The sequence below is a fragment of the Macrotis lagotis genome, chromosome 3, assembly GCF_037893015.1.
Source record: "Macrotis lagotis isolate mMagLag1 chromosome 3, bilby.v1.9.chrom.fasta, whole genome shotgun sequence".
Classification (NCBI taxonomy): domain Eukaryota; kingdom Metazoa; phylum Chordata; class Mammalia; order Peramelemorphia; family Peramelidae; genus Macrotis; species Macrotis lagotis.
The window spans coordinates 112,516,083-112,541,426 of NC_133660.1; the positions used below are offsets into that span (position 1 = coordinate 112,516,083).

The following is a 25,344-nucleotide window of genomic DNA, read 5'->3' on the forward strand; positions in this document are numbered from 1 at the left end:
GAACATAAAGTATTTTTAATATAAAGCAAATGCTATTAAATGGGGATTCATAGTTTAAGATTTCTGTGTGTTCTATTGTATATACTTAAATATTTTTATGAGGGGAGAGGGCAGTGTTTAATTTCAAAACTAGAAAAAGATAAAGGACATTCAAAATATTTCAATAAAAAGTACAACTAAATTAAGTGTGTTTCCTTGACTTTAGGCTACTATATTTGCTACTTTATTATTAGCCAGTAGCCAGAAACTACTAAGAAAGTAAGGAAAACGAAAACTCCATGTCAATCTCACAACAGTGGCTTTTAATGAAACCAAGTTCTGCATTTAAAACTCCACACTGGCACTTCTTAAGTTATGACACTGGAGAGAAAAGTGTTGCTAAGCTAATAACATCACTGATATACTTCATATTTAAAATTATACAGTCTTTTAAGACTTGTCATTTAATACAAATGGATATTTTTACTGAATGTAGTAATGAAAATCACTTGAGTTAAGATAAAGTTGAAAGTCATGAACCACATCAAGTTTGGCTTGGAAGAGTTGAATAAATCCACTTTATAATTCCATAACATACTGCTTTGAAAATGAAGTATTTCCAATTATCTCTTCACTGTACATCTGCTTCAACAAATTCTTCAGAAATTAAAAATAAGGTAATAAAGACACCAAAGAAAGGTTCAGCCACAAACTATTTTTATTTACTCCTAAAAAGAAATTTATTGCAGTTGTGCTTTTGGGCAATATCAACAAATCTTTATACAAAAATGTCTGACCCATGATTTTAGTATGCATAGGCTATAATTTTTCTTGCAACGGTTCCCTACTTGTCTCAGAGGAGAAATGGTAAAAAAAAATTTTGAAAGAAAAGTAAATGGGAACTGCAAATAATTTTGAGCAATCCAAAAAATTAAAACAGCAGACACATGTTAAAGACACATGTTAAATTTAATGTCAAAGTGTTTGAATTCAAGTACAGAAATTAAACAACACATGATTTCAACATTAAAAAACCGTAACACTTATTCCAACTACTATACATTGAATATCACAAACTAAAAATAAAATAACTAGAATAACACAATAAATTAACAGCAAAAAATGATAATTTCTACAACAAGTAATTATTAACTAAAATACTTATTATGATTTTCAAGGACCACAATAGTAAATGGTTTTTTGTTTACTACTAAATAAAAATTTACTACTTAATCTTTTTTCCTCATCATTCTCTGGCCACATAATGTTTAGATGCTTCTGGTTAAATAACTTTTAATTTCCAACATTGTAAGTGATCCTTGGTAACTAAATCTAATGTAACTAATGTCTTCATGTGTTACAATATTAAAGATATGCTGGTCAGCAAAGGAATTATTTAAAAAACATTTAACATAAACCACTGGGTTCTACTGCCCACTCTTAGATCAGGGCTTGGCAATACTTAAAATCCAAAAGTTTAAAAAGAATAGAAGCCTACTGAATCCTAATTCAAGGGAAACAATTGAATAACTTTTTAAACCTGTTTCTGACAAGGCACTAAACATATCCATGTTCACATATATCACAGGATTACTATAATGAAAAATAAACATTTTTCCTTTCAAACCAAATGTGCAAACCCGATCTAAAAATAAAACAGTATTTTAATCTGTAAGCTTTACAAAGAAATTTTTACATTAATGTTTACAACACTTTCTTCAGAAGAATGAGGCCTGATTGGAGATATATAGTCGCTGTCCAACATGGCTGCCATTAGCAAGCGATATTGTTGGTGACAAGGGGTAGCTTGGATAAGAATAAGGCCTTGATGTATAAGGAAGCACGCTGGCTGTCCCGGAAGAGAGGGTAGCACTAACAGGGGAAATACTATTTACTGAGCTGCGACGGAAATTGTAGTCTGTAAATAAATACATGAATAGTTACTTTGCATATCTTTATGGACACCAATTTAATTCAGAAACAAAGCATTGTAATACTATTCACAGTTTAACATAATATGTTTCAACACCCAAAATCCTGATGTTATTAGTACAGATAGTTTCAGCATGCACATGCTGCAAATCTTGATAGTTTTTTACCAGTTAGTATTATTTGCCCTTCATTGACACAATTCTCCAGAGATTTTTTTTATATGGGAAAAATTTTTCTTTTTTGCCATTAGTTTTACTTTGTGTCTTTTTGTATTTGGGAAAAGAAAACTTCTAATTGATCCTGCTTCACAGTAAAGCTTGTTTGAAGCTAACATGCATAGTCTCAGGGGAGAAAGCTAAAAAGGCCAATTCATTTGTACTTCGGTTATGAATTATGGTTATTAAGACTTAACTAGCAAAACCATTCATCTCCCTGAACTACAGAAATATTTGGTGCTTACAAAGTAACTACCAATATATTTCATGTTTAAATACTACTTTAAACCCTTTATACAACTCAACTCACCAATTTAAAGTTTTAGTGCTATTAGTCACATAAAACACATCAAACTAATCATCTCTTAAAATAAAACTTCAGTCAACCATAATCAACTTATAGTATAGAAAAATATCAAAATATTGAAGCAAAATGTTTAAAATACGGTATTTGCAAAATTACCATTTCACAATAAACACATATATTATTTCCAGCAATTTTCCTGCATCATTAATTGTAATTATATATATATATATATATATATCTATATAGAGATATATATATATATCAAAGACCAAATTTATAAATCCTGAACTTTCCAAAAACTCAACTATGCTCTTCAGTGTAGGATAAGCCTAAAATGATTTGAAGCAGGCTACAAAAAGTATTATTTCCAAAAGATATGATGTTATCTAGGAATGGAAGAAAAGGACAAATTAGGTCATTTAATGCACAGGTTAAGGTTTGCACTGTATTATTTTCCTATAACTATAAAGTGAGGCACCTAAAATATATATCTAAGCATTAACTTAATGTGGCCAATGTGAATGTTTAGCCAACAGGAATGAGACCGACATCAGGAGAATAAGTTCAAGCAACATCAGAAAGGACCTAGTTAAGAAAAAGAAAAATGCAAAAATTAAAAAGTTGGTTATAAAACATTAATTTTATTATTTTAAAGAGTATGTCTTCATCATGAACATTTTATTTCATGCACGTATACTGCATCACTAACATAGGAAGTGAAATTATTTGAACTACAATAAAGAAACTAATATTTTTGTTTTTCTTTTCTAAAATGGAATGCCTCTTGAAATCATAATGAAAAAAAAGTGCCTTAGATTAATAGTTCTTTCCTGAAAAATTAGTTACAGAATGAACTACACTAAGTTAAGCTAGGTGCAGTAAACACAAACATTAGGATGAGGTGATCTCAAAAGTAATATTATTTAAATCCCATCTCATAAGCAGTACTGTTATGCATATTGGTACAAAGAGTTAGGAAATCACCTTCTGGTAATTATTAATCCAAAGTAAATTCATTTTAGGTTATCTATACCTTTCTATAGTTGATCATTTTTTGAAGAGTACCTTTTCTAGTATTCTTTTATCAATCAGGCTGACAGAAATTCTTGTTTATCCTGAAAGATCTTGAAGAACAAATCTTTTAGTCAAAAAAAAATTACACTTCTGTCCTAAAAGAATATGAACAATTCCTCTGGTGAAGATTTAGAGCTAAAAAGGCTCTTAATCCAACCCCATAATTTTATAGGAGGAAAAAATTCAAACCTACTACTAAGTGATTTGTTCAGTTACAAAAGCAGAAAAGAGCAGTGTGATGAGAACCCTAAGTTCTGACTTCACATATTCAATACATTTCTCACTCTACCAAACTTCCTCTCAGTTTTCTACACTAAGCAATGTCTCTCTTGTTTGGGAAAAGGACTGCATCCACTTCAGTATTAATTAGCTCATACTACCTCTGTGTATTATGTTAGATAAGTCATTTAATATCTCCAGTCACCAGTTTTATCTGTGATAATACTAAATAATTCTAGTCCTATTCCACAACTAAGCCTTTGGTGCCATCTTATTCCAAATGAGGTCTAATGATAATGAGCAAAAGCAAATCTTTCCTCAGAATTTCACAAAAAATAGCAAAGTCCAGGAAAATTACAGGCATTTAAAAAAGTTTTACAAGAAAATTTAAAAATCATTCAAAAATGTATTGTGTACCAGATTATGCCAGACTAGGTATTTACAAAGATTAAAAAGTCAACAAAAAGTAATTGCTTTTTCTCTGAAAAATATATCCTAATGAGAAAAAAAATAGATGTATTTCAACAACAACAACGCTATGATGATTAGAAAATATTAACTAAAATCATCACTTAGGTTAGGATAGAAATCTAAGTTCATTTAAACTATTATTATTAGGGATCACTTAGAATACCTTCAGGGATTATATTTCAATTGTATTTCAAAGATTCAATTACTTCTCAAGGTAGAATTCAAAGAGAAAGAAAATAGAACACTAAAAAAAAATCCATTACCAAATAAATACCAAAGTACCAATTAAAAGTCTTCACAGGTATTGAGCTATTTTCTTTTGCTTCCTTTTTATCCATACTGACCTTCTAGTTTATTTAATTCAACTACTCAGTTCCCTTTAGCCCCAGGAAACCCCAGAGACTATCTTAAGAATTTTATGTTTGTTATCCAATGTCTCGTTGGCATTCAATAATATTCAATGGTAGGTGTAATTTAATTAACTTGAACATATGATAAAAGCAGTACCTACATTCCACACTCCCCCAAAAAAAATTCTGACCAAGAGATTAAAATTTTTCCCAGAGTCAGAGGCAAGAATTCAGGCTTCCTCACCCCCAAAACACAAATCCTATAGTAAAATGGTAGGTTGTAACAATAAATTATTGCCTAGCAGTTACACAATTATACCTATGACATGATTCCCCGCCACAATTCAATTAAATAGATAATTTTAATTTTAACCAAGAACACCCATTATATCACCACTTGTTCCAATAATTGGGCTTCACAATATAAAATAACTTTTATATGGTTTCAAATGATAATCTGGGAATAGAAATATCTGACAATCTGGGAATAGAAATATTCCTAATATCTATGTTAAATATGTAACTTGAACCAAAAATCCACTTTATATCCTGAGTATGCTATGTGCATAACTGATTTAAATGCCTTCCTGTGATTTATTTTTTAAACTGCTTTTCAATAGCTTAGGCGTTCCCTGGATGGATTTCCTCAAATAATTATCTTATGCCCACATGGGGCAAGCTGAGATAAATGCCCTTTTTCTAATGATGACTCCTATTATTTTTGACTTATTAATCAAGCAGTCAAAATAATAGGAGAGAGGCAGATAGGTGGCACAGTGTATAGAGCATTGGTCCTGGAGTCAGGAGTACCTGAGTTCAAATCTGGCCTCAGACACTTAATAATTACCTAGCTGTGTGGCCTTGGGCAAGCCACTTAACCCTACGTGCCTTGCAAAAACCTAAAAAAAAAAAAAAAAAAAAAAAAGGAACCATCCTATCAGTTTACTACTGTTGCTTTTCAGTGAATGGTCTTGTCTTTTGTACTGATAGCACACATTAAGGGGATGGAGTCTCGAAAAGGATTTCAAACAGTCTCTTAAAAGTTTTCCTTTTCTTGTAGATTATTTCCTTTTAAAATTATTTCTTTAGATTTTTCCCCCAAAGGCCCCGTTTTACTTAGTGCCCTTTTCTAGAATTCGATAATCATATTTTGTCTTGCTTTGTAATAGTTATTTCTCCTCTTTGAATGGAGATTTCAGTATTGCAGGGAGCATAATAGCTTTAAAAGTATTATGAATTATCAGAACAGAAACATAAGTATTAAATTAGAAGTACAAAAATGCTTTTCCAAGCCAAATGTAAATTATTTTTTTAATTATCTATGTTATTTGTTCCTTTCCACCAACATAATATAGATTTTACTGTAATGCAGTATGAAATAAAAATTACTCAGATACAGATTAAAAATATCCTATTAGCAAACTGTTTGTTACCCATAAAAATTAACTAATTCATTTTCGGGTACATATTATGAGTTGAGATACATGTAATGTGGAATCACTATAAAGTACATTTTCACCCCTTTACTGGTCTCTCCCTTCCATTCCAACCATAAGAAGAAATTGTAAGATTTCCCTCCAACAACTGGCTACCTCCCAAACATAGATATGAAGGGACTCCAGTTTATTTTTTTTCTGAGCAGTAAGTCCCCATAATTATTTCAAAAGTTTTTTGAAATTTCATTTTAAAAATTAAAATATTTTTCAAACCCTTTATTAATTTGAGAATAGTATTTTTTAAAATCATATTCTTTGAGGAAGGGGAAAACATACTGTATTACTTGAAATCTCTATCCTTTTAAATTGCAATTTAGGTATTATAGCATTTGCTACTGACAAAAAGTTCTATATAGACTTAGCATCAGAATTCTGTTTTTATTTTCAAACTTTAAAGTTTATTTTTCAATCGCTAAATTTTTCCATTGAATTCTTCAAAAATGGCTTGAGGTTTAGATTTTTAAGGCTTTTATCTTTACCTATTAATTTACATAACTAGTCTGTCTCAAAGGAAGTTAGTTATATTTTTCACAGGCTAAAAGGCTGAATGATATGAAACAGCTATAACGGATTAGCATTTATTTGTATTTTAAGTCTTCTGTTTTCTTGAACAACTTAATAAAGTGAATAAAATTACAAATTCAATGGAAAGTATTTTTCAGTTATTAAAAAACCACTATTCATATATCAGAAGTATATTTGTATTTATCTACATAAAATATATCTGTTAAGGTTCACTTAAAAATAGTGTCACTTAAAAACCACCTGATCTCAACTTTTTAAAATCTATGTGCTTAACCCCAATGCCTTGAAAAAACATACCTACATACATGCATAATCTGTGTAAGTCAGTGGTATGTAAAATGGAAATACTGCACTTCTTACTAGGAATTACTATAAAAACTAAGCTAAGTTCTTGTGATCCTAAATCATCAATCTCTACCTCACAGTTCTAATTCTCTAAATGCATAAATTACCACATTTGGGGATTTATTACGGATTTTCCTATCATGATTTCAGACATAGCTCTAACATTAATGCATCTGTCATGTACTTTCAGCTTTGTAATAAAACTGCCAGAGTCCATTTGCACACTAAAAGTACAAAGACAGCTATAAAATAATTTTTAATAATTTTAATTATCTTAAAGACATTATCAACAATAGGTTAATAAAAACAAAAAGTCAACTTTTATGATAAAAGGAGAATATAATTTGAATAGGTATCAGCATTTATTTGATTTCACTTAACAGTTTTTAGCATTTATTTTTATGATACTGGCTTTTAAAAAGTCAAACATGTCATATAAAATATTTCTTCAGCAACAGAACAAAATATTCCTAGAGGAATATTTCTTACCTCTTAATTTATTTTCTCCAAATTCTCCTACACAGGTCCAGGCTGAAGAGATTGTGTTCCCTGTCTGTAAGCAGGGAGACAGAAAAGAATTGAATCTTTAGGATATGATCCCTAACCTGGAAGTGTATGGAACCCTGGCAGCTTCAGATTAAAAAAAAAATTAAACCAGTTGAGTAGCAAATAAGAAATTAATTAGAAAAAAAAGTTAAAAAGTTATTTTTTTCTGAAGGACTAGTAATGTTTGAATCTGTCAAAGAGAACTATGAGGTAACAAATTAGCAAAAAAGAATTAAATTTTTCTCCTTAACTTTTCTACACGGGTATAAAAATTACAGGGTCCTTCCCTTTGGAAGGACCTAGGCCAAACTAGTAAGATAAAATAAAAGCTTTGCCTATATTAAGGCCTAATTCAACTAATTCAATATTACATAGTAATTAAGCAAACTACTTAAAGGTTTTCTCCTTATGTGCATGAAAAACCATGGTCTAGTTGTTACTCCAATAAATTCTGCTTAATATTTTATATTAGTTTAATAATGATAATAATAATAATAATAATGATAATGATGATGATGATGTTTGTCCTTCATTCATCCTTAAAGAGGACCACGGCATCAGGGAGTTGATGCCATGACAAGCAAGTAAATTAGATTTGAGGGAGGGGTGCTATACTAGGTCACTAGCCTCACTTTCTAGAGCCATCTGAGTCCAATGGTCAGATACGAATCATGACAACTGGAGATGGCTCTGGACACAAGGCAATCATGGTTAAGTGACTTGCCCAAGATCACACAGCAGTAAGTGTCAAGTGTCTGAGACTGGATATGAACTCCCATCCTCCTGACTCCAAGGTCAGTGCTCTATTCACTGTGCCACCTAGCTACTCCCTTACTAAGAATTCACAAATGAAAATGCACAAAAAGACAATGATATAATAAGAAACCAAAATGAAGTATTTGACCATAACAGAAAGGTACCCATGAGAAAGAATAATAGAAGAAAATGTTTAAGATCTTCTGTCTTATGACATAATAACTTCCACTAGTGGCAATAACATTATAAAACAAGTTTTAATGGAGATTCTTCCAGAGAAGTATTAAGTAGAAATGGTGGTAATGTATGGAAAGAAAACTCTTTCACTTTTTAATGTTTGCAGCAGTTAACATCTAGACCCAGGAATTACTTCTTTACTAATCCTTAATTTAATATGAAATAAAAAAATAAGAGGGTAAAAATTTGTTACTGATTACTGTTAACCTTCCAGTATCAATCGAGAGACAGGTAACACCTAATGCAAGGATTTTCATTGAAGGGGTAAAAAAACCCATAATTCTGTAATTCGTTTCTCAAACATCTTCGAATAAATGAAATTCTGAAAAATGACTCCAAAAATGATATATTGTTAACATATAATGAACATAATGCTCCTACTACTACATGTGTTCACAGGAATTACAAGTGGAAAAGAAAGTGAATCAGAATAGGATGACCTCTTAAAAGATTGATAGAAGTAGAAACCTTTTAATGTTCCGATAATTTGATTGTGGTCTTCTTATAAAAATCAAATTTTTAATATAGCATTCCTACTCTTCTATTATTTTAAAGTAAATGTTGCCCAAAAGTCTCCATCTAACAAAGATCCATCTTTTTAGCAGTGTTACTATATATGGATCTAGTCTGAGAAAAATTTCAATTAGAGGACCCTAGAAAGTTGCATCACATGGTGCAGGTAGGCTAAAACAAATCATAAAATAGTAATTATTAAGAATTGAATATCATATTAGAATATTAGAATATCATAAAATAAATGAATGAAAAATTATCTGGCCAGGACTTGTGAAGAGAGCAAGAGATAACCTCATGGATGGTCCCTCTATTCCACTGGTATCCTGACCATGTCAACATAAGCTGAGGAAGGCCCCTAGCATGCTGAATGGGATCTCCTTTAACAAAATCATGGAGGTCCTTGGCAAGAATCATACTGGATAGGAAGAAATGGGCAGGCTATGATCTATATCACTTAAGGTTATTACATCTTTCACTCATCCCCATATCAGTGAGATCACAGATCTATTTAAAGTCTTTGAAAGCTAGGGGAAAAAAAGCAAATTAAAAATCTCAATTTTTCTCAATTATTTTCCGAAAATCTATATGATAGAAAGGAAATTTTGCATGGTTCTGTTTAAATTTAACTTCAAGGATGAGTGTTTAGTGGGTAGAAGAGAAAGGAAAATGAGATGGAATGTTTCTCTGACTTATATAGAGCTGTCACACTGTTATTTTCTCTTTGAAAATAGAAAATAAATGAATTACAGAATTCCAATGTACTCTAAATAAGGAAAATAACTATCCTGAAGTTTCAGGTTTTTTTCTGTATCCATCAATATACTGGAAAGATCATCAGCCCCTCAGTCTAGACCTGCATAGGAGAATGAAGGAGAAATAGAATACTTTTATAATTAGAGTTCACAAATAATATGAAAAATGGACTATTTTAAGTTATCCATTCTAAAGTATTTATAAAACTGTTGTGGATTTCAATTAAATGCTTCATTCATATCAAACAACTGCAGACTATATATTAAAGTAGCAGTATAACCCAGTTACAAAATTGTACTTAAGGTACACATAAAATGAGTCATATCCCAACAGTTAAGTAAAGGATATGAAGTTTTCAAAATTCTGTAACATCAACATGATTGATTTGTTCCATATTACTAAGAAAAACAAAAAACTCAAATACCTCAAATTTCACCTCACACTATAAAAGTAAGCCACAGATGATAGTCAAATCAAATGTCTTTGTGAACTGATTTGTTCGCTGTCTCCAAAGGATGGAAATCGCAACTCATCCATGTTTGTCTTTCCAATGTGATTCTTATTCATGTTCTCCCATACGTTTGTCACAAGGAGACATTTTACATGCTCCAAACTTTTCTTGCTTTTCCCAAATATTATGAGGATATCAGTGTAGTTCTTAGAGATGGGTTCTTAAATGTCACCTTTCACTCCTGTCACACAAATGTTTTTTCATACATTTTCCTAATGACATCTTTTGCTCCAACTATTTTTTTTGAAGAACTGTTTTTCAATATTGCGGTCTGTTACTAGCACTTCATTGTTTTCCATGTGATACTCATTTTTAATTCTTTAGAGCCTGTAGTATGACCACAGTTATATCATACTAATAAAATATTAGTACTAAGAATTAGCCTGTTTCTAGAAGCATAGGTTTACTTTTATTTTCTGGAGTCAATTTATCGATCCCATCCTCATTCTATTTAATTCTGGGCCCAATTCAGCCTTTTGTACTTCCATTTGTCCGACTCTAGATATGTACATTAATGGGTCACATTCTATAGATGAAGATCAAAATAGGTATCATCTGCTGAGCGAGATGAGCAGAACCAGAAAAAACACTGTATACCCTAACAGCTACATGGGGGTGATAATCAACCTTGATGGACTTGCTCATTCCATCAGTGCAACAATCAGGAACAATTTTGGGCTGTGTGCAATGGAGAATACTATCTGTATCCAGATAAAGAACCATGGAGTTTGAACAAAGTTCAAGGACTATTCCCTTTAATTGGGGGGGTGGGGGAAGCAGTATCTTATTGTCTGATCTAGTTATCTCTCATACTTTTTATTTCTTCCTTAAGGATATTTTCTCATCACACTCAATTTGGATCAATGTACAACATGGAAATAAAGACTGACAAATTGTTTTCTGGGGGGGGGGGGTGGAGGGAGGGAAGTAAGATGGGGGGAAAATTGTAAAACTCAAAATAAATAAAAATCTTTGATGAGGAAAAAAAAGATAAAAAAATAGGTATCATCGATGTGGAAGGAGGAGTCACTAAAACACTACTGATGGAGCCATGAACTGACCCAAACTTTTTGCAGGACAATGTGGAATTATGTTCATTCTCTTTGATTCAGTGATACTACTACTGGGTAAATCCCCCAAATAGGTCACATAGGTCAAAAAAAGTCCCACAGATACTACTTTTTGTCAAAGAAAAACAAATAGGGAGAAAGTAGATACACTCCAATTGTTGTGAAGTGGCTGACCAAGTTGCAGCACAGGAATATAATGAAATATTCCCACCATATAAATGATGAATATGAAAGATTCAGAGAAACATGTAAAAATGCTTGTGAATGGATTATTCAAGCTAATTAAGTCGAACCCAAGAGAATGAAATACACCCCTTTGGCTAGTATTCTATGCAGACCCAGACTACTAAACTGTTTCATGTTTCATTCTTTAGAGGGCACAACAACCTTTAGAATCCATGCCCTCAGACACTAGGGAAATTAATTCAATAACTTCTGCTCCTCAGCAGGTAGCCACTTTCCTCTCTGATTCAACCATTCATATTAACCTTTCTTTCACATGTGAATGATCAATGCCCCCTCCCCCTCCCACTTTTCATTTTTCTCTTTAGACACATTATTAAATCAATACAATCAAATACAGCCATTGCTTCTTTAAGGAGCATTTCAATCAACCAAATGATCAAGTATTTCTGTAATCCCCAGACTAAAATCTTCCTTAAGGCACCATACATTATCTCCCCCTCTTTGAATATCAACTCCTCACCTGCAGTAACTCTCCCTTTTTTTTTTTTAGGTTTTTACAAGGCAATGGGGTTAAGTGGCTTGCCCAAGGCCACACAGCTAGGTAATTAAGTGTCTGAGGTCGAATTTGAACTCAGGTACTCCAGACTCCTGGGCTGGTGGGGCCAGTGCTCTATCTACTGTGCCACCTAGCTGCCCCTCCCTCACTTTTTTTAATTTGAAACTTCAGGATTGAGTACAATGCCTGTCACATAAAAAGCATTTTAAAAATGCTTTTTCATTCACACATGCATAAAATAAGCTAATTTTAAAAACTCTCCAATTAGTTTAATGATCAATTTTGGTCCTCAAGAACTGAGTAGAGTTAAGAGGCCCTGAATGTAAATTGTGGGATACAAGATCTGACAAGTCATTGTATAATGGATTTAAAATATTTTTCTGTTTTAAGAAATGATTTTGTGTACAACAGGGTAGTAATAAAACTTTTTAAAAATTGTATTTAAAATCTTAATTACCTTATACTTCTTTCAACACTGTTAATAACTTGACCTAGGGCTCAGAAATAGATAAGGAGAAAAAAATGCACTAAGTTTTTCAGGAAATAGTCCATAACAGGGGAAAGAATAATGAAACTGAAATCAAAAGAGGTTAAGTCATTAAACTATACTGAGTCTCAATTTCCTCATCTATTAAATTGGCAAAATGCTAGTAACTACTTAAATATCACTGTGCTGTGATGAAAAATGTATTCTAAATATTTTAGCATTATAGAAATGCAATTAGTTAATTAATTTGATTAGATAATTAAACTTATCTAGACTGACCTGTCTATGATACTCAAAAGGTTTTGTGATCACATTAATCTGAAGTTCCCTCCAAAAATACAACACAACAACCAGCTAGGAGACTGGTAATAGTAGAGGTGACCAAAGAGTCAGAAATGACTAGGGCTAAAATTTTTAGTTATCTGAAGTCTACTGTATTCCAAGTTTTTCTGCTATATGGCAATACTAATAGGATGGTATTTTAAAAAATGGGTCTTTGTAGGGGCAGCTACGTGGTGCAGTGGATAGAGTACCCGCCCTGGAGTCAGGAGTACCTGAATTCAAATCCGGTCTCAGACACTTAATAATTACCTGGCTGTGTGGCCTTTGGCAAGCCACTTAACCCCACTGCCTTGCAAAAAAAAAGCCTAAAAAAAAAGGGTCTTTGTTTCATAAAAGAAAGCTTGTTAGGGGAGTGGTTGTGGAGAAAAGTCATTAAAGGAGCTCTAACAAATTTCCCCAAAAGAATGTAATATTATTTCAAAAAATCTCTTGGCTGAGTCAGGAGCCAAAATGTCCTCCTCTGCTATCTGTCCCTGATAAACAAAACTATTGAGTTCTATAGAGACCAATCCAAATGCAATTAGACAAAGATGCTTCTACTTGAGCTCTCAGAATAATTAGAGTCTTTTGCAGGAGGCTCTGCCATGTACAAGGGCTGGTGCAGTCAGTTGCAATCAAGAACATCTGGCCTTCACCATTGACAGGAATGCTGCTTAATTGGTAGGCAGCAATAGATCTCTTCAATCACAGGAGAAAACACTGGCAGGACAGTGAAGCAAGCTATTTCTGTCAAACTTTATCTTAATTTTGAATTATTTTGATAGAAGAATTGACCATTAAAATCAACATTTTGCTCTATTGAACCAAAAAAAATTTAAAACTATAAACCAAAATTTTATCTTTATTTACATCTTTGGTTCAGTTGTGAGAAGGTAAAGATGTGGTCCCTGAAAATAGGGACTATTCTTTTTTCTTTCTCCTTTTAACTCTTTCCCCCTCTGCCTTATTAGCCAATTCCAACTAACATAATACTCAGCATTTATTACAGCACTTTTAGATTTATAAAATCTCCCAACTTTTACTACCCATTTGTTGTGAGAAAGATTATTTATAATTAATCTTGGGTTTGGATGATAATACACAGTTAAGCTGAAGAACTAAAACTTTAACCTGGGTCTTCTGACTCCCACACAGTGCCCTTTCTATTCTACCATACACCATGCCGCTCATAAATATAAGCTGTCTGCTGATTCTCCTAATAAATCCAGTCTTCTTTCCTCTAACCACAAAACAAATCCCCCCCCCAAATCATCTCAACTATTTGTTAAGTACTTACTCTTATTAGTTACCATGTAGGTTATATATAAGCGCACAACTTTACATGAGATTAGGGCAAAATAAAGTGTAAAATATGGAATGTGTTTTAAGAAACATATAATAGAAGGGGAAATATTTTAAGGAAATAATCAGAATAAGTGTAAATAATAATAATAAATAAATAATAAATTGTCAAATTGTGTGGTGTATACATTAAAAACTATAGAATTGGGGCAAGTAGGTGGCGCAGTGAACAGAGCACTGGCCCTGGAGTCAGGAGTGCCTGAGTTCAAATCCGACCTCAGACACTTAATAATTACCAAGTTGTGTGGCCTTGGGCAAGCCACTTAACCCCATTTGCCTTGCAAAATCCTAAAAACAAAAACAAACAAAAAAAAAAACTTGAATTTCTGAAAATGGATAGCACAGTTATCAGCTAATACTCCAAAAAGGTTTGGGACTTGAGGCTTTATCTCTAAGGACAGATGGAGAGAAGAGAAAAGAGTATAAGTCTTTTCAGTTTAACGTTGCAAACATTAATATAAACAAGCAAGAGCAATAACAGGCAAAGTATATATGGTTTAACAGTAAACAAAGACTGAACAAAGAATATATGTTGATTGGTGCTAGGTCAGAAGTTGGGGTAAAATTTTAGAAGACAAGTTAAGGACTTTGCATTTGACTTTCCAGGACAGGAAGCCAATATGATTTTTTTAACAAGGGATTAATATAAAAGAGAACAGTATTGTTAAGACAATAATTTCAGCATCCCAGAGAAGATAGAATTGGGAAGGGAAGTAGGGAGACAAGTTAATGAGTATTTTTAAAATAATTCATAAACAATGTTAAGGAACTCATAATGGAAACTCAGAATAGATATTACTACAAGAAAAGAATTTTAAACCTTGGTAAATAATTATAGGACAGTAAGAATAATGGAGTAATTTAGACATATGATAGTAATAAGAGTAGAGGATAATAGAGGTAAGAGAATAAAGAATTAATGCAAAACATTATAGAAGGGAAGAAAAGAAAGTAACTTAGTGTATGAGGAATAATGAAAATAATATTCCAAAGATTTAGGCCTAGAAGCCAGAGAGAAGAGTAGTGTCAAAAACAGGGAAATCATACAAAAAAATTAGTTTTAAGTATGATTTTTTGTTAAGGGAAAGATAATTAATTGCATACTCTTCTTCAGAGTAATGGTATTTATTTTATAGACAGTTTTAAGTACAGAACTGATGCTTGCTAAGATGTTTAGACAGAAAATATGAAAATAAACATTAAATTCAAATATAAAATGGTCAGATCTATCTAGTATGAGATCCCATTTACTATTACTCAATATTTTTGAGCATGAAATAGGGCATAAGCATATTGCACTAGATATTTGAGGGGAAGGACAAGAGACATATTAGGAGGAGATATGTTTGGATGAAACATGCTACAGGTTTGATACTTGATGAACTATTGTGTTCTGCTAAAACTGAAATTTTAATTGTTCCTTTCTCTGGTCCAAAGTTCATTTTAAAAGGGGAAAATTTTTTTATGAATATTGGTAGAATGTTTCTTTTACAGTTTATTCACCCAAAATTGAGTATTTACTGTGTGTGTGTGTATTGAAAATGTCTTTTTAAAAAAAATACACTTTATAATTTTATATTTATTGTTAAATATTATTAAGTACTTACATGTTCTTAAGGTTATTTGAAAAATACTACATAACTACCAACATTACTCAGGTTTTTGAAGTCCCTTGGATCTTTACCTTAGACTCCAGATTTATCACTGCTTCATTTCTTCCCCTACTTTTTTTTTTAGGTTTTTGCAAGGCAATGGAGTTAAAGTGGCTTGCCCAAGGCCACACATTTCCTTAATCAATCAATGGAAGATTGCACAGAATTTCCTTTTTATAGCTTTTCTCAATAGCATCCCTTCCTTTTGGTGAGCAAATTGATCAAACACAAAATTCCTTAAATAAATTTTGGGTCTTTTTTTCTATTAATTCTTCTCATGGATTTTCAATGTCTGAATCTTCTAGGGTTGGTTACTTCAAAGGATTATCAGTCAAGAGCTGAAAGACCCCTAAGAAACTCTCTAATTCAATGTCTTCATTTTGCAGATGAGGTCTGAGGAAATGGGAAGCTAAATGACTTGCCCAAGGGTGCATAAGGACTAAGTGTCACAGTGGGACTTGAACTCAGGCAAACTGAATGCTACCCCCCCATCTCCTGAGTCCATGATCTTTCCACTAAATGACAATTTTAGTTTTTCCTACAGGCTGAATAACTTATATTTTACAATCCAAATAAATGCTCTTAATATATTTTTCATATCTATTCATGAAACTGCTAATTACAAAATTCCAGTATTCAGATGATATTTGAATTATTGCAAATATAACCCAAATAGCTATCCCTAAGTCTATGGAACAGTTCCATTCCCAACAAATTGGCTATGAAGCAAGAGAATTCTGTATTACTGAATGACACAATTATAAATGACCACCAAAATCATCTACTTCAACCTCTTCTTTTAATTACTTGAGAAAACTGAGGTTCAGAGAACCTTGCCCTTGGGGCAGCTAGGTGGCGCAGTGGATAGTGCACCAGCCCTGGAGTCAGGAGTACCTGAGTTCAAATATGATCTCAGACACTTAATAATGATTACCTAGCTGGTGTGGCCTTCGGCAAGCTACTTAACCCCATTTACACCTTGCAAAAAAAAAAAAAAAATTAATCCAGAGAACCTTGCCCCAAACTGGTAACAAGGACAGGACTAGACTCCTCATCTTTTAAACGCCTGTCATTTGTTCTAATACATTTATAATGCCATTTAAATACAAAGACTAGCGTCTCGTCTTCACAGTACTAAAATAATATTTAAAAAATTAAGATTTAGAGAGTAAAACATCTAAAAACCTCCCAAAGAGAATACAAGGAGAAAATGGAAGATCAAAGAACCACATGTTATAGAGATCAGGAGATAAAGAGGTTCCCTACTCTTCTATATGGGGGAGGGAAGATGTTGGAGAACAGAAGCTGTAACAATGGTTATCTTCCCAGCCCTAACCCTAAAAAGCTGCAGGAAATTAACAGTGGTGGCTCATTTTGTCACCTAAACAGATAAATCAGAAAATTTATGTCATGATCTAAAGACCCAGGATTCTCTTAGTCTGAAACTGTCATTAATGCCCTTTATTTATTTTTAATTATATTCTAAAAATGAGTCATAACAAGGAATATATGTACAGGCAACTTCCAAAAATCCAATATAGATCATTTGAAACAGTATCTAGAAATTATGCAATATTAGTCTTGGAATACCTTTATATACTTACATTTTTGTTTGTTTTTTTGCAAGGCAAACGGGGTTAAGTGGCTTGCCCAAGGCCACACAGCTAGGTAATTATTAAGTGTCTGAGACCGGATTTGAACCCAGGTACTGCTGACTCCAGGGCCGGTGCTTTATCCACTGGGCCACCTAGCTGCCCCTTATACTTACATTTTAATATAGGTGCAGTTGATGTTTGAAAAATTTACAACACATAAAACAATGATGATACACTGTAAAGGTTTAGTCCAGAATGGAATGGAAAGATTTTTGTCTTCCCCATAAAGCTGTTTGTTCCCTAATCAATGCTAGAAAGAAGAAGAATCATTTCCCATAAAGATACAATAAATAAATCTAAATAGAATTCAGGATTGCTGTCATAAATTCTTAAATCATAACTTCATCACTAAGTAGGGACAGTGATAATCTGCTTGATTAAATGTTATCTCTAGTATTAGAGTAGCAGTGGAAACTTCATCACAGCATCTGGGGGGGGGGTTAAGCTATATTTGCACCAGGTATAAACAAGCAACAGTAATAACACAAAGAAAGTTAAATAAAAGATTGATAATGTCACTGATTTCTTGAAAGTAGGATCTGCTACCAGTAACTAGAAATGGTTACAATAAACTAAATTCATCTATTTGCAATGATGTGACTCTTCAAAGAGCCAAAATAGTAAATTGTTGATAATTATTGATAAAATAGTTGACAACTTCATTAAGTGTATGAAAACAATGCTAAAATCCTAGTTTCACCTTAAGATTAAAGCTACATGACATTTTTATAAACATAATCCAACAGTGAAGAAATTATTAACACTGGTTAGGAGATTGGTTCTGAACTAAAGATGATGGCTTTAGAGATACTAAAAGCAATCATAGAAACCTAGGAAAATCTGGTTCTGTCCCTAGTCTTTCTATTGTTGTAGCCTGATGTACTTTCACTTTTCATCCTGTTAAGTCTCAGGTGCCCTGACAAAGATTCTGGCATTCAAAGTGGCAAGTGGATCTCACAGTGCCCTGAATTTTTGTCTCTTGATAAATTATTCCAGCACCAACCATCAAGAATCAGCTATACTCATCATCCAAACAAATGCAATTAAGATCTTGGTTATCAATCTTCAAATGTTAAGAAAAGAAGTGTGTGTGTGTGTGTGTGTGTGTGTGTGTGTGTGTGTGTGTGTGTGTGTGACACCAGCATATAACTAGTAAAGAAATGACAGAAAGAAATAAAATTAGAAGCAAAATATGTAGATTTGTAAATAAAGAGAGGAAATCAAGGATAGATGAAAGAATGGCAAATATGTGATGATAGTAAATTAGCAAAGGCAAGGGGAAAAAACCAAGGCACAAGGAGTATTATTAGAGATGTCTATTTAGAAGCAAACTGGTTAGGATGGATATTTTTCCCTAAGAGTTCAGAATAAGTGAAAATAACAATACATAATGTGTGTGTGTGTGTGTGTGTTTGTGTGTTTAAATAAGCAAAAAAGGAAATGTATTCCAAATTTGTCATACCTGCAAAATTAATCATGTTAATGTTTATACTTCTATTATATTCAGAAAACAGACCATGTGATGCATTGCAGAAACAAAATTACATTAAGTGGCCTTAATCCTATAGGAAATCAACAGATGCATATAGGCAATTACAAGACATTCAGTATACCAGGAAATTGACAATTAGTAGTCGATCATTGCTTGTTGCATTATCTATTTCAAAATCATTTCCCCAAGAATACAAATAGTGGTAGAATTTAGATTATAAAATGAGGATACTGACTCCCTTCCAGTCCTATGCTTCTCTTACTTTATTACCCACACCACAAAATAGGGGATGAAATTATTTCTCAGGAAAAAGTACAAAATACACAGTTTCTAAAATGCATTTATTTGAGTATCTATTTTCAGGTTCTATATCATGTTATTTTTGTAAATAGTGTGCAATTTAAGTATGCAGAAACAAAATGGCTCAGAAACCCTTCAACCACTGTTTTCCAACCAACTATCAATGATGTCTACAATATGCATACTTTGGAATGAGTGTTAACAAACCAAAAACCAGGTTTCTGATAATCATACAGGCTGCCATGAGTAAAAGTTGATCAATCTTTGGAGTAGCAACTATATATGGAACCATTCCAGTATCAGGCATACAAATTCTATAAATTTCATTTAAGTGGATAAAGTGATAGGTGGAACTAAAGCAAATGTATCTATGAATATATATATATACAGATATATTTAATGAAATTGATAAAAGGTGTTATACATGGTCTATAATAATGAAACTATAATTACACAAATAATAATTTATCAACCAATATGCTATTAAAGATCAAGACATTGAGTATGGCTACTAATATTCCTGTGATTTAAAATGTTTTTACTAACAAATTTCATGATGATGATAAGGGGTACATTTGAAACATTTTAAAGTGCTTAAAAACATAACTGGCCTCTTAGGTAAATTCATCAGAGACAAAGATAGGACTCCAAAGCTTCTTTTATTCCCAGTTTCTGTTTCAGTTCAGTGTCCCACTCACTAAGTCATATTACTTCTCAAAAGCAATATATAATTGTCTATGAATAAACTGTAATGGTCTATGGAATATCTAGAAGGCAGAAATTTAAATCATGTCATACTAAAAATAAAAACTCATATATTACAGTATAACCAGTTGTTGTAACAAATAAACTATAATTAAATCAACAATTCTCAAAGATTACAGCATTCTCTGCATTAAACTATCAACAGTAAAACTGCACTACTATTCAAAACTCATCTATACTCATATACATATATAGCCATATATACACATACACATATAATATTCACATTAAATATTTATTTATATATATATGTGTTAACTGTCAATGTGTGGCAAAATCATGTACTGCTGCTTCAGAACTTACTATTCAACAATGCTAATGATACAGTATTGATTATAGCATTTGATATGAAGAAAAATTAAAATTATTCTGAAGAAAGACCCTTATCTAAATTAAATGATAATGAAACTTTAAAGGAAAATGTTAAATATAACAAACCAGGAAAAATCACGTTTTCCTTTAGAAATGCATTCATCAATTGTCAAAATTACAATATGAAAGAAAACAAGACATTAAGAATAAAATTCATAACTATAGAAAACTAAGTTGGTTGAACAATCCATGTATCAAGAGTTTTTATTTGGACAATTTGTTTCCAAAACATACTTTGAGTTATTACAAATCAACTGTTTAAGGAATAATTATTTTGGTCAATTTAGAAAATTCAGCCAAAAAAATGCTTAACCATAAACAGAAAAAATGGTTGAATAACTAAAATATTTTTAATCAAAAGATTTGGGGTAATGACAATACAGTTTTTATTTCATATAATTCAAGAAGGGGTTTTTAATAAATATTTTGGTTTTAAAATAGGTAGAACAAAAATAACTGAAGTATCTTCTAACAATAATATGAAGAATTCAATGTGATTTATCTTTGGGGTCTTCATATCTTAGAAGTTCTAAAACTTCTAACCAGATTTCAAATGCTTAAAAGTACATAGAAACTGAGTCCAGAAAGGTCAAAAGATTAACCCAAAGTCACACAACTAGTTTATGAATGGCATAAGGACTAGAGAGCTAGTCTCAATTTGAGACTTTTTAAATATTAATTAAGCTTAATATTCATTTAGTTCATTAATGAAATACATTTATAAAAGTATAAAAATACTTATAAAAATATCCATAATACCAGTGCACACACAAAAAGATTCTTTCTGGGGAAAAAAAAAAGTTAATGTTTAGAATGTGTCTATCCTATCTACCTCAATGAAACATAGTTGAGTTAGTGGAAATTTTTTTTTAATTCACAAATAGGTCATCATTAACATTAAGAAATATATAAAATTTTACCATTAACAATTAGTCTATTTTATGAAGCAAATTTAAAACCAATTTGAGCAAATTATTCTTTGTTCTTTGAAATAATCAGATTATATCCATTTCTAAAAAAATATTAAATATATTTAACTATTAGTAAAACCACATTTCCTTATATTTCTTTTAAAAATATACCGTTTAATCTTAAATTTTCTTGAAATTCCATTTCTAAAATTAAAAAAAATTTTGAGAAGACATAATTTATTTCAAAATAATTAGTAAATTAGTTAGAAAGAGAACAATTGAATTGTTTTCCTTCTCTGCATTTCTGTCCATCAATCTGGAAATAATGACAGCTCATGAAGTATAAAAGAAAGCACCAATTAAACATTTCAGTTTTTATGGTATGAAGAACTTTCAAGTATAATATTCTTTCTCCCCTGCTATGTCTCCTATTACACCACTCTTTGACAAAGTCAACAGTGAAAAAGTAAAAGTAAAAATTGAGCTAACTGAACTACTAAAGAGTACTACATACAGAAAATAAAGTCTAGCACCTAGAAGATTCAGAAATATTTTACAAAAAAATAATCAGAAAACTCAAGTAGGTTATTAAATACTATTTTCAAATAAAGGAAGTAATAGCCAATGGTAATAAAATTTAGGGTTATATAAAGGGTTATATAAAAAAATTTAATTTTCATAAATGACAAGGTCAAAAGCAATAAACAGAACAGAATTAAGTCTACTAAAAAACATTTTTAGTAAGAAAACCAACTATCTACAAAATATGTAAAAGAAAATATCACAAATAATACATATTCTCTATCTCTAAATGGGAACTGTCTCTAAACTTCCTATTGATTACAATGTTTCCCACTTCCCCCTCCCACACACAAGTCTGGGTTCAAACAAAATAAAGAAGCAACTTTTTTTAAAAAATCATATTAGGGAGGAGTGAGGTTTCCAAATGTACATTTTTATTGATATAAAGATCTCTCAAATAACAAAACTCCCTCCACCAATACCGCATCTCGAGACTGATCTCAAATAGTTAAGTAGTTAAGTGATCATACCACCACACAATGTAGGTTTCTCCAACTAAAACCAGTTTTCTACCCAATGATCCTTCATGTTGCCTCTCTCCTTTGTTTTTTTCTCCTTTGTTTTTAAAGATATAATATTTAACTTGTATGATCTTAACACTTCTAAAATAAAAATAAGACATTTCAAAATACTAAATAAGCTATCATTAAGAGAACAAAAAAAAATCTAGTCAATACTAAAACAAAAATGGGTTTTTAGTTCCACATTATAGAAAGCAGAAGAACAAGAGCAATGAAAAGAGGGAGAAAGGCAAAGAGAAAAAAAAGAGAAGATAGAAATAAAAAGACAAAAGGGGAAAAGAGTAAAAGAGGAGAAAAATAAACATAGGATGAGAATAACAAAGACAAAAGAAAAAAAAACAATGAAAGAAATGTGAATTTCTTTCAATTTCCTTAAGTAAACAGAAATATAAATAGAAAAATTCATGTATTAAGATCCTTAACCAGTCATGCACTGCTATAAATTTGGGCTATCAAGCCTCAAAATAAGCTTAATGGTATTAAACTTTAAAATTTTGATTAATTAGTCATTTTTAAAAGTTCTCCAAATGCTTTAATCCTTTTACCTTGATGGAAGTCACTCTAAGTTAGTTGCCATCATTTACTATTATGGCCACAATAATGTCATCTATAGGCAAAATGATACCCAATCTATAATGCATCCAATTCAAAACATGTAATTATAATGACATCAAGTACATATGTACCAGTGGGAAAGGTTGGCATTCCTAATATTTATAGGAGTCAATTTTCAACAACATATATAAATTAATGATCATTGTGTGTTTAAGTGCATACTCTTGATTCCCCCAAAGCTAATGTTCTCCAAGCCTTTTACTACCATAATTTTAACTTCCTAAATCTTAATTCTTAAAATCTTTAAACCTACTAGTCAATATTCAAGAACTTTTCTTCACTTTCCTTCACCTTCCACATCCATTTAGTTGCCAAAATCTTGTCAATTCTGACTTCAAAAAAAAATCTATCATTCTCTGATCCACTCACAAAGCTACTATCTTTAAGAGACCCTCATCATCTCATCTGGATTATGGAAACAGTCTTCCCATTGGTATCCCTATCTCCAGTATGTCTCCTCTCCAACGTATCCTAAATATAGTTTCTAACATGGCTTCCAGTAGAAGTCTAATCCTATTACTTCCACACTCAGAAATATTTACTGGCTCCCTAGTGCGTCTAGTTTAACATACAACATTGTCAGTTTGGTATTTAAAGCCCTCAAGCCACAGAGGGGATCTAGTCTATATTTCAAATGTAAATCACATTATACCTTTCACGCACTACTCACTGAAGTGGACAACTTGTTGTGTCTCAAATTTCAGAAATCCATTTTTTATTTGCACAGCATGCCCTACATGCTTGATAATTACAATTTCTCTCTTATCTATCTCTTAATCCTTACCTTCCTTCAAGGTTCAAATCTCATGTCATTTTCCATAGGACCTTTGTACCAAGTTGTTGATGCTTCCCCCTCCTTGAATTAACTTGTATTTTCTTCTCTGTCTAAACGGTTTTATATTGCTTGTGCTTTACAAATAGTTGGGTTATATTCTTGATGAGTTGTGTAAAGGTAATATTAGAGAATCTTAGTCAAAGCAGAAGCAGACAAAGATTTGGAAAAGGGATAAACATCAGTCATTTTATAATAGTAAAACCAATGATTCCCTCCACTATAAACTATAAAACATTAAATGCAATGGAGATATAGTGAGTTCCCAAGATAATTCCATGCATCATAAAAATACAATTTGTTTTACATAATTTTTCAAGCCTGTAATCTAAATTATGGAAACAGTTTATAATCTACTCAACTAGAAGTTTCTAAATGTAGAAACTGAGTAAATGAATAATTTATACAATTATGTTAAGATGGAAAATATCCCATAATTGAGAGAACAAAAAAGTTTAAAGATTCCTAAGCGAGTAGAAAAATATAGGAATATGTACTTGGGTTGTTCTCTCACTATTTTCCATAGGCTAACTTACTTAAAATATACTCCCAGTTTCAGTGGGGCGGGGGGGGGGGGGGGGGGGGGGGGGGGGGGGGCGGGGGGGGGAGACACAAAAAGGAAACAGAGCAAAATACAGCTTAAATAGCACAATTCCAGGATTCAGGCTCGAAGTACCAAGATGACATCAGAATGTATATTTCTTACATCTAAGTACTCAGATTTGCTCAAAGATCCATCAAATAGCTGTCATAAAATTATTTCTTCAATGAAAAATGCACAAAAATACACAGGGCAGTTTAATGTGATCATACTAAAAAAAGATTTGGAAAAAAGTGTTAATGAAGAACTTTAAACATTCAGAAAATCAGGTTCTATCAATACCAAATACTTGGCCCTTAATAAATGCTTACTGATTGAATGACATAAGAGTCAAACTTTAGGTTCTTATAGGCTATAACAACAAAAGTTTTGGCAGGTTTTTAGATAAGATGCCATCAACAGGTCTACTTACTTCACGTCCAAGATCCAGCCTAAGCTAAATATGTACAAATTACAACATCAAAGAGGCTGATTAAATAAAAAAAAAACTTTCAAGTGTCCTCGGGTCTTCCATAATGAAGCCAATGAAGCAATGGAATGAAGGAAAAGAGAGGTTAATGTGTCAACCAGCAACAGGCCTTTCAAGGTAGCCACTGTGTGGCCCCAGCACCAACTTCATCCTGATGTATCAGGAAGACAGAAGTGGAATTGGGAGTCAAGGGTAATGGAATGATTTTTCCTTCTGAGACTGCACTTCCCTGCAAAGCTCTTTCTCTGCTCCTGGGCAAATCAGTAGGAGTAGGAACTGAGATTTCATAATCTGCCCAGAAAAGGCCTCGCTGTTCCATAATTCTAAAACTGGACCTCTTCATTTTAGTTTGGCTTCAGAATA

At 32.0% G+C, this 25,344-nt stretch overlaps 1 protein-coding gene across 17 annotated transcripts in view; it reads right to left on the reverse strand.

The window, feature by feature from the left end:
- Window positions 1-727: 727 nt before the first annotated feature.
- The window catches only part of RBM46 (RNA binding motif protein 46), a 74,952-nt gene continuing 50,335 nt past the window's right edge, over window positions 728-25,344 (reverse strand). For 9 of the 17 annotated variants that reach the window (XM_074229075.1, XM_074229083.1, XM_074229078.1 and 6 more), the window contains one exon: window positions 730-1,897. In XM_074229075.1, coding sequence (XP_074085176.1) covers window positions 1,698-1,897 — 200 coding nt within the window. In that variant the 3' untranslated portion in view covers window positions 730-1,697. Of the gene's footprint in view, window positions 1,898-1,927; window positions 3,019-7,402; window positions 7,467-25,344 lie in introns of those variants that run through there. The other 8 variants (XM_074229089.1, XM_074229086.1, XM_074229084.1 and 5 more) reach the window with 5 other exon arrangements.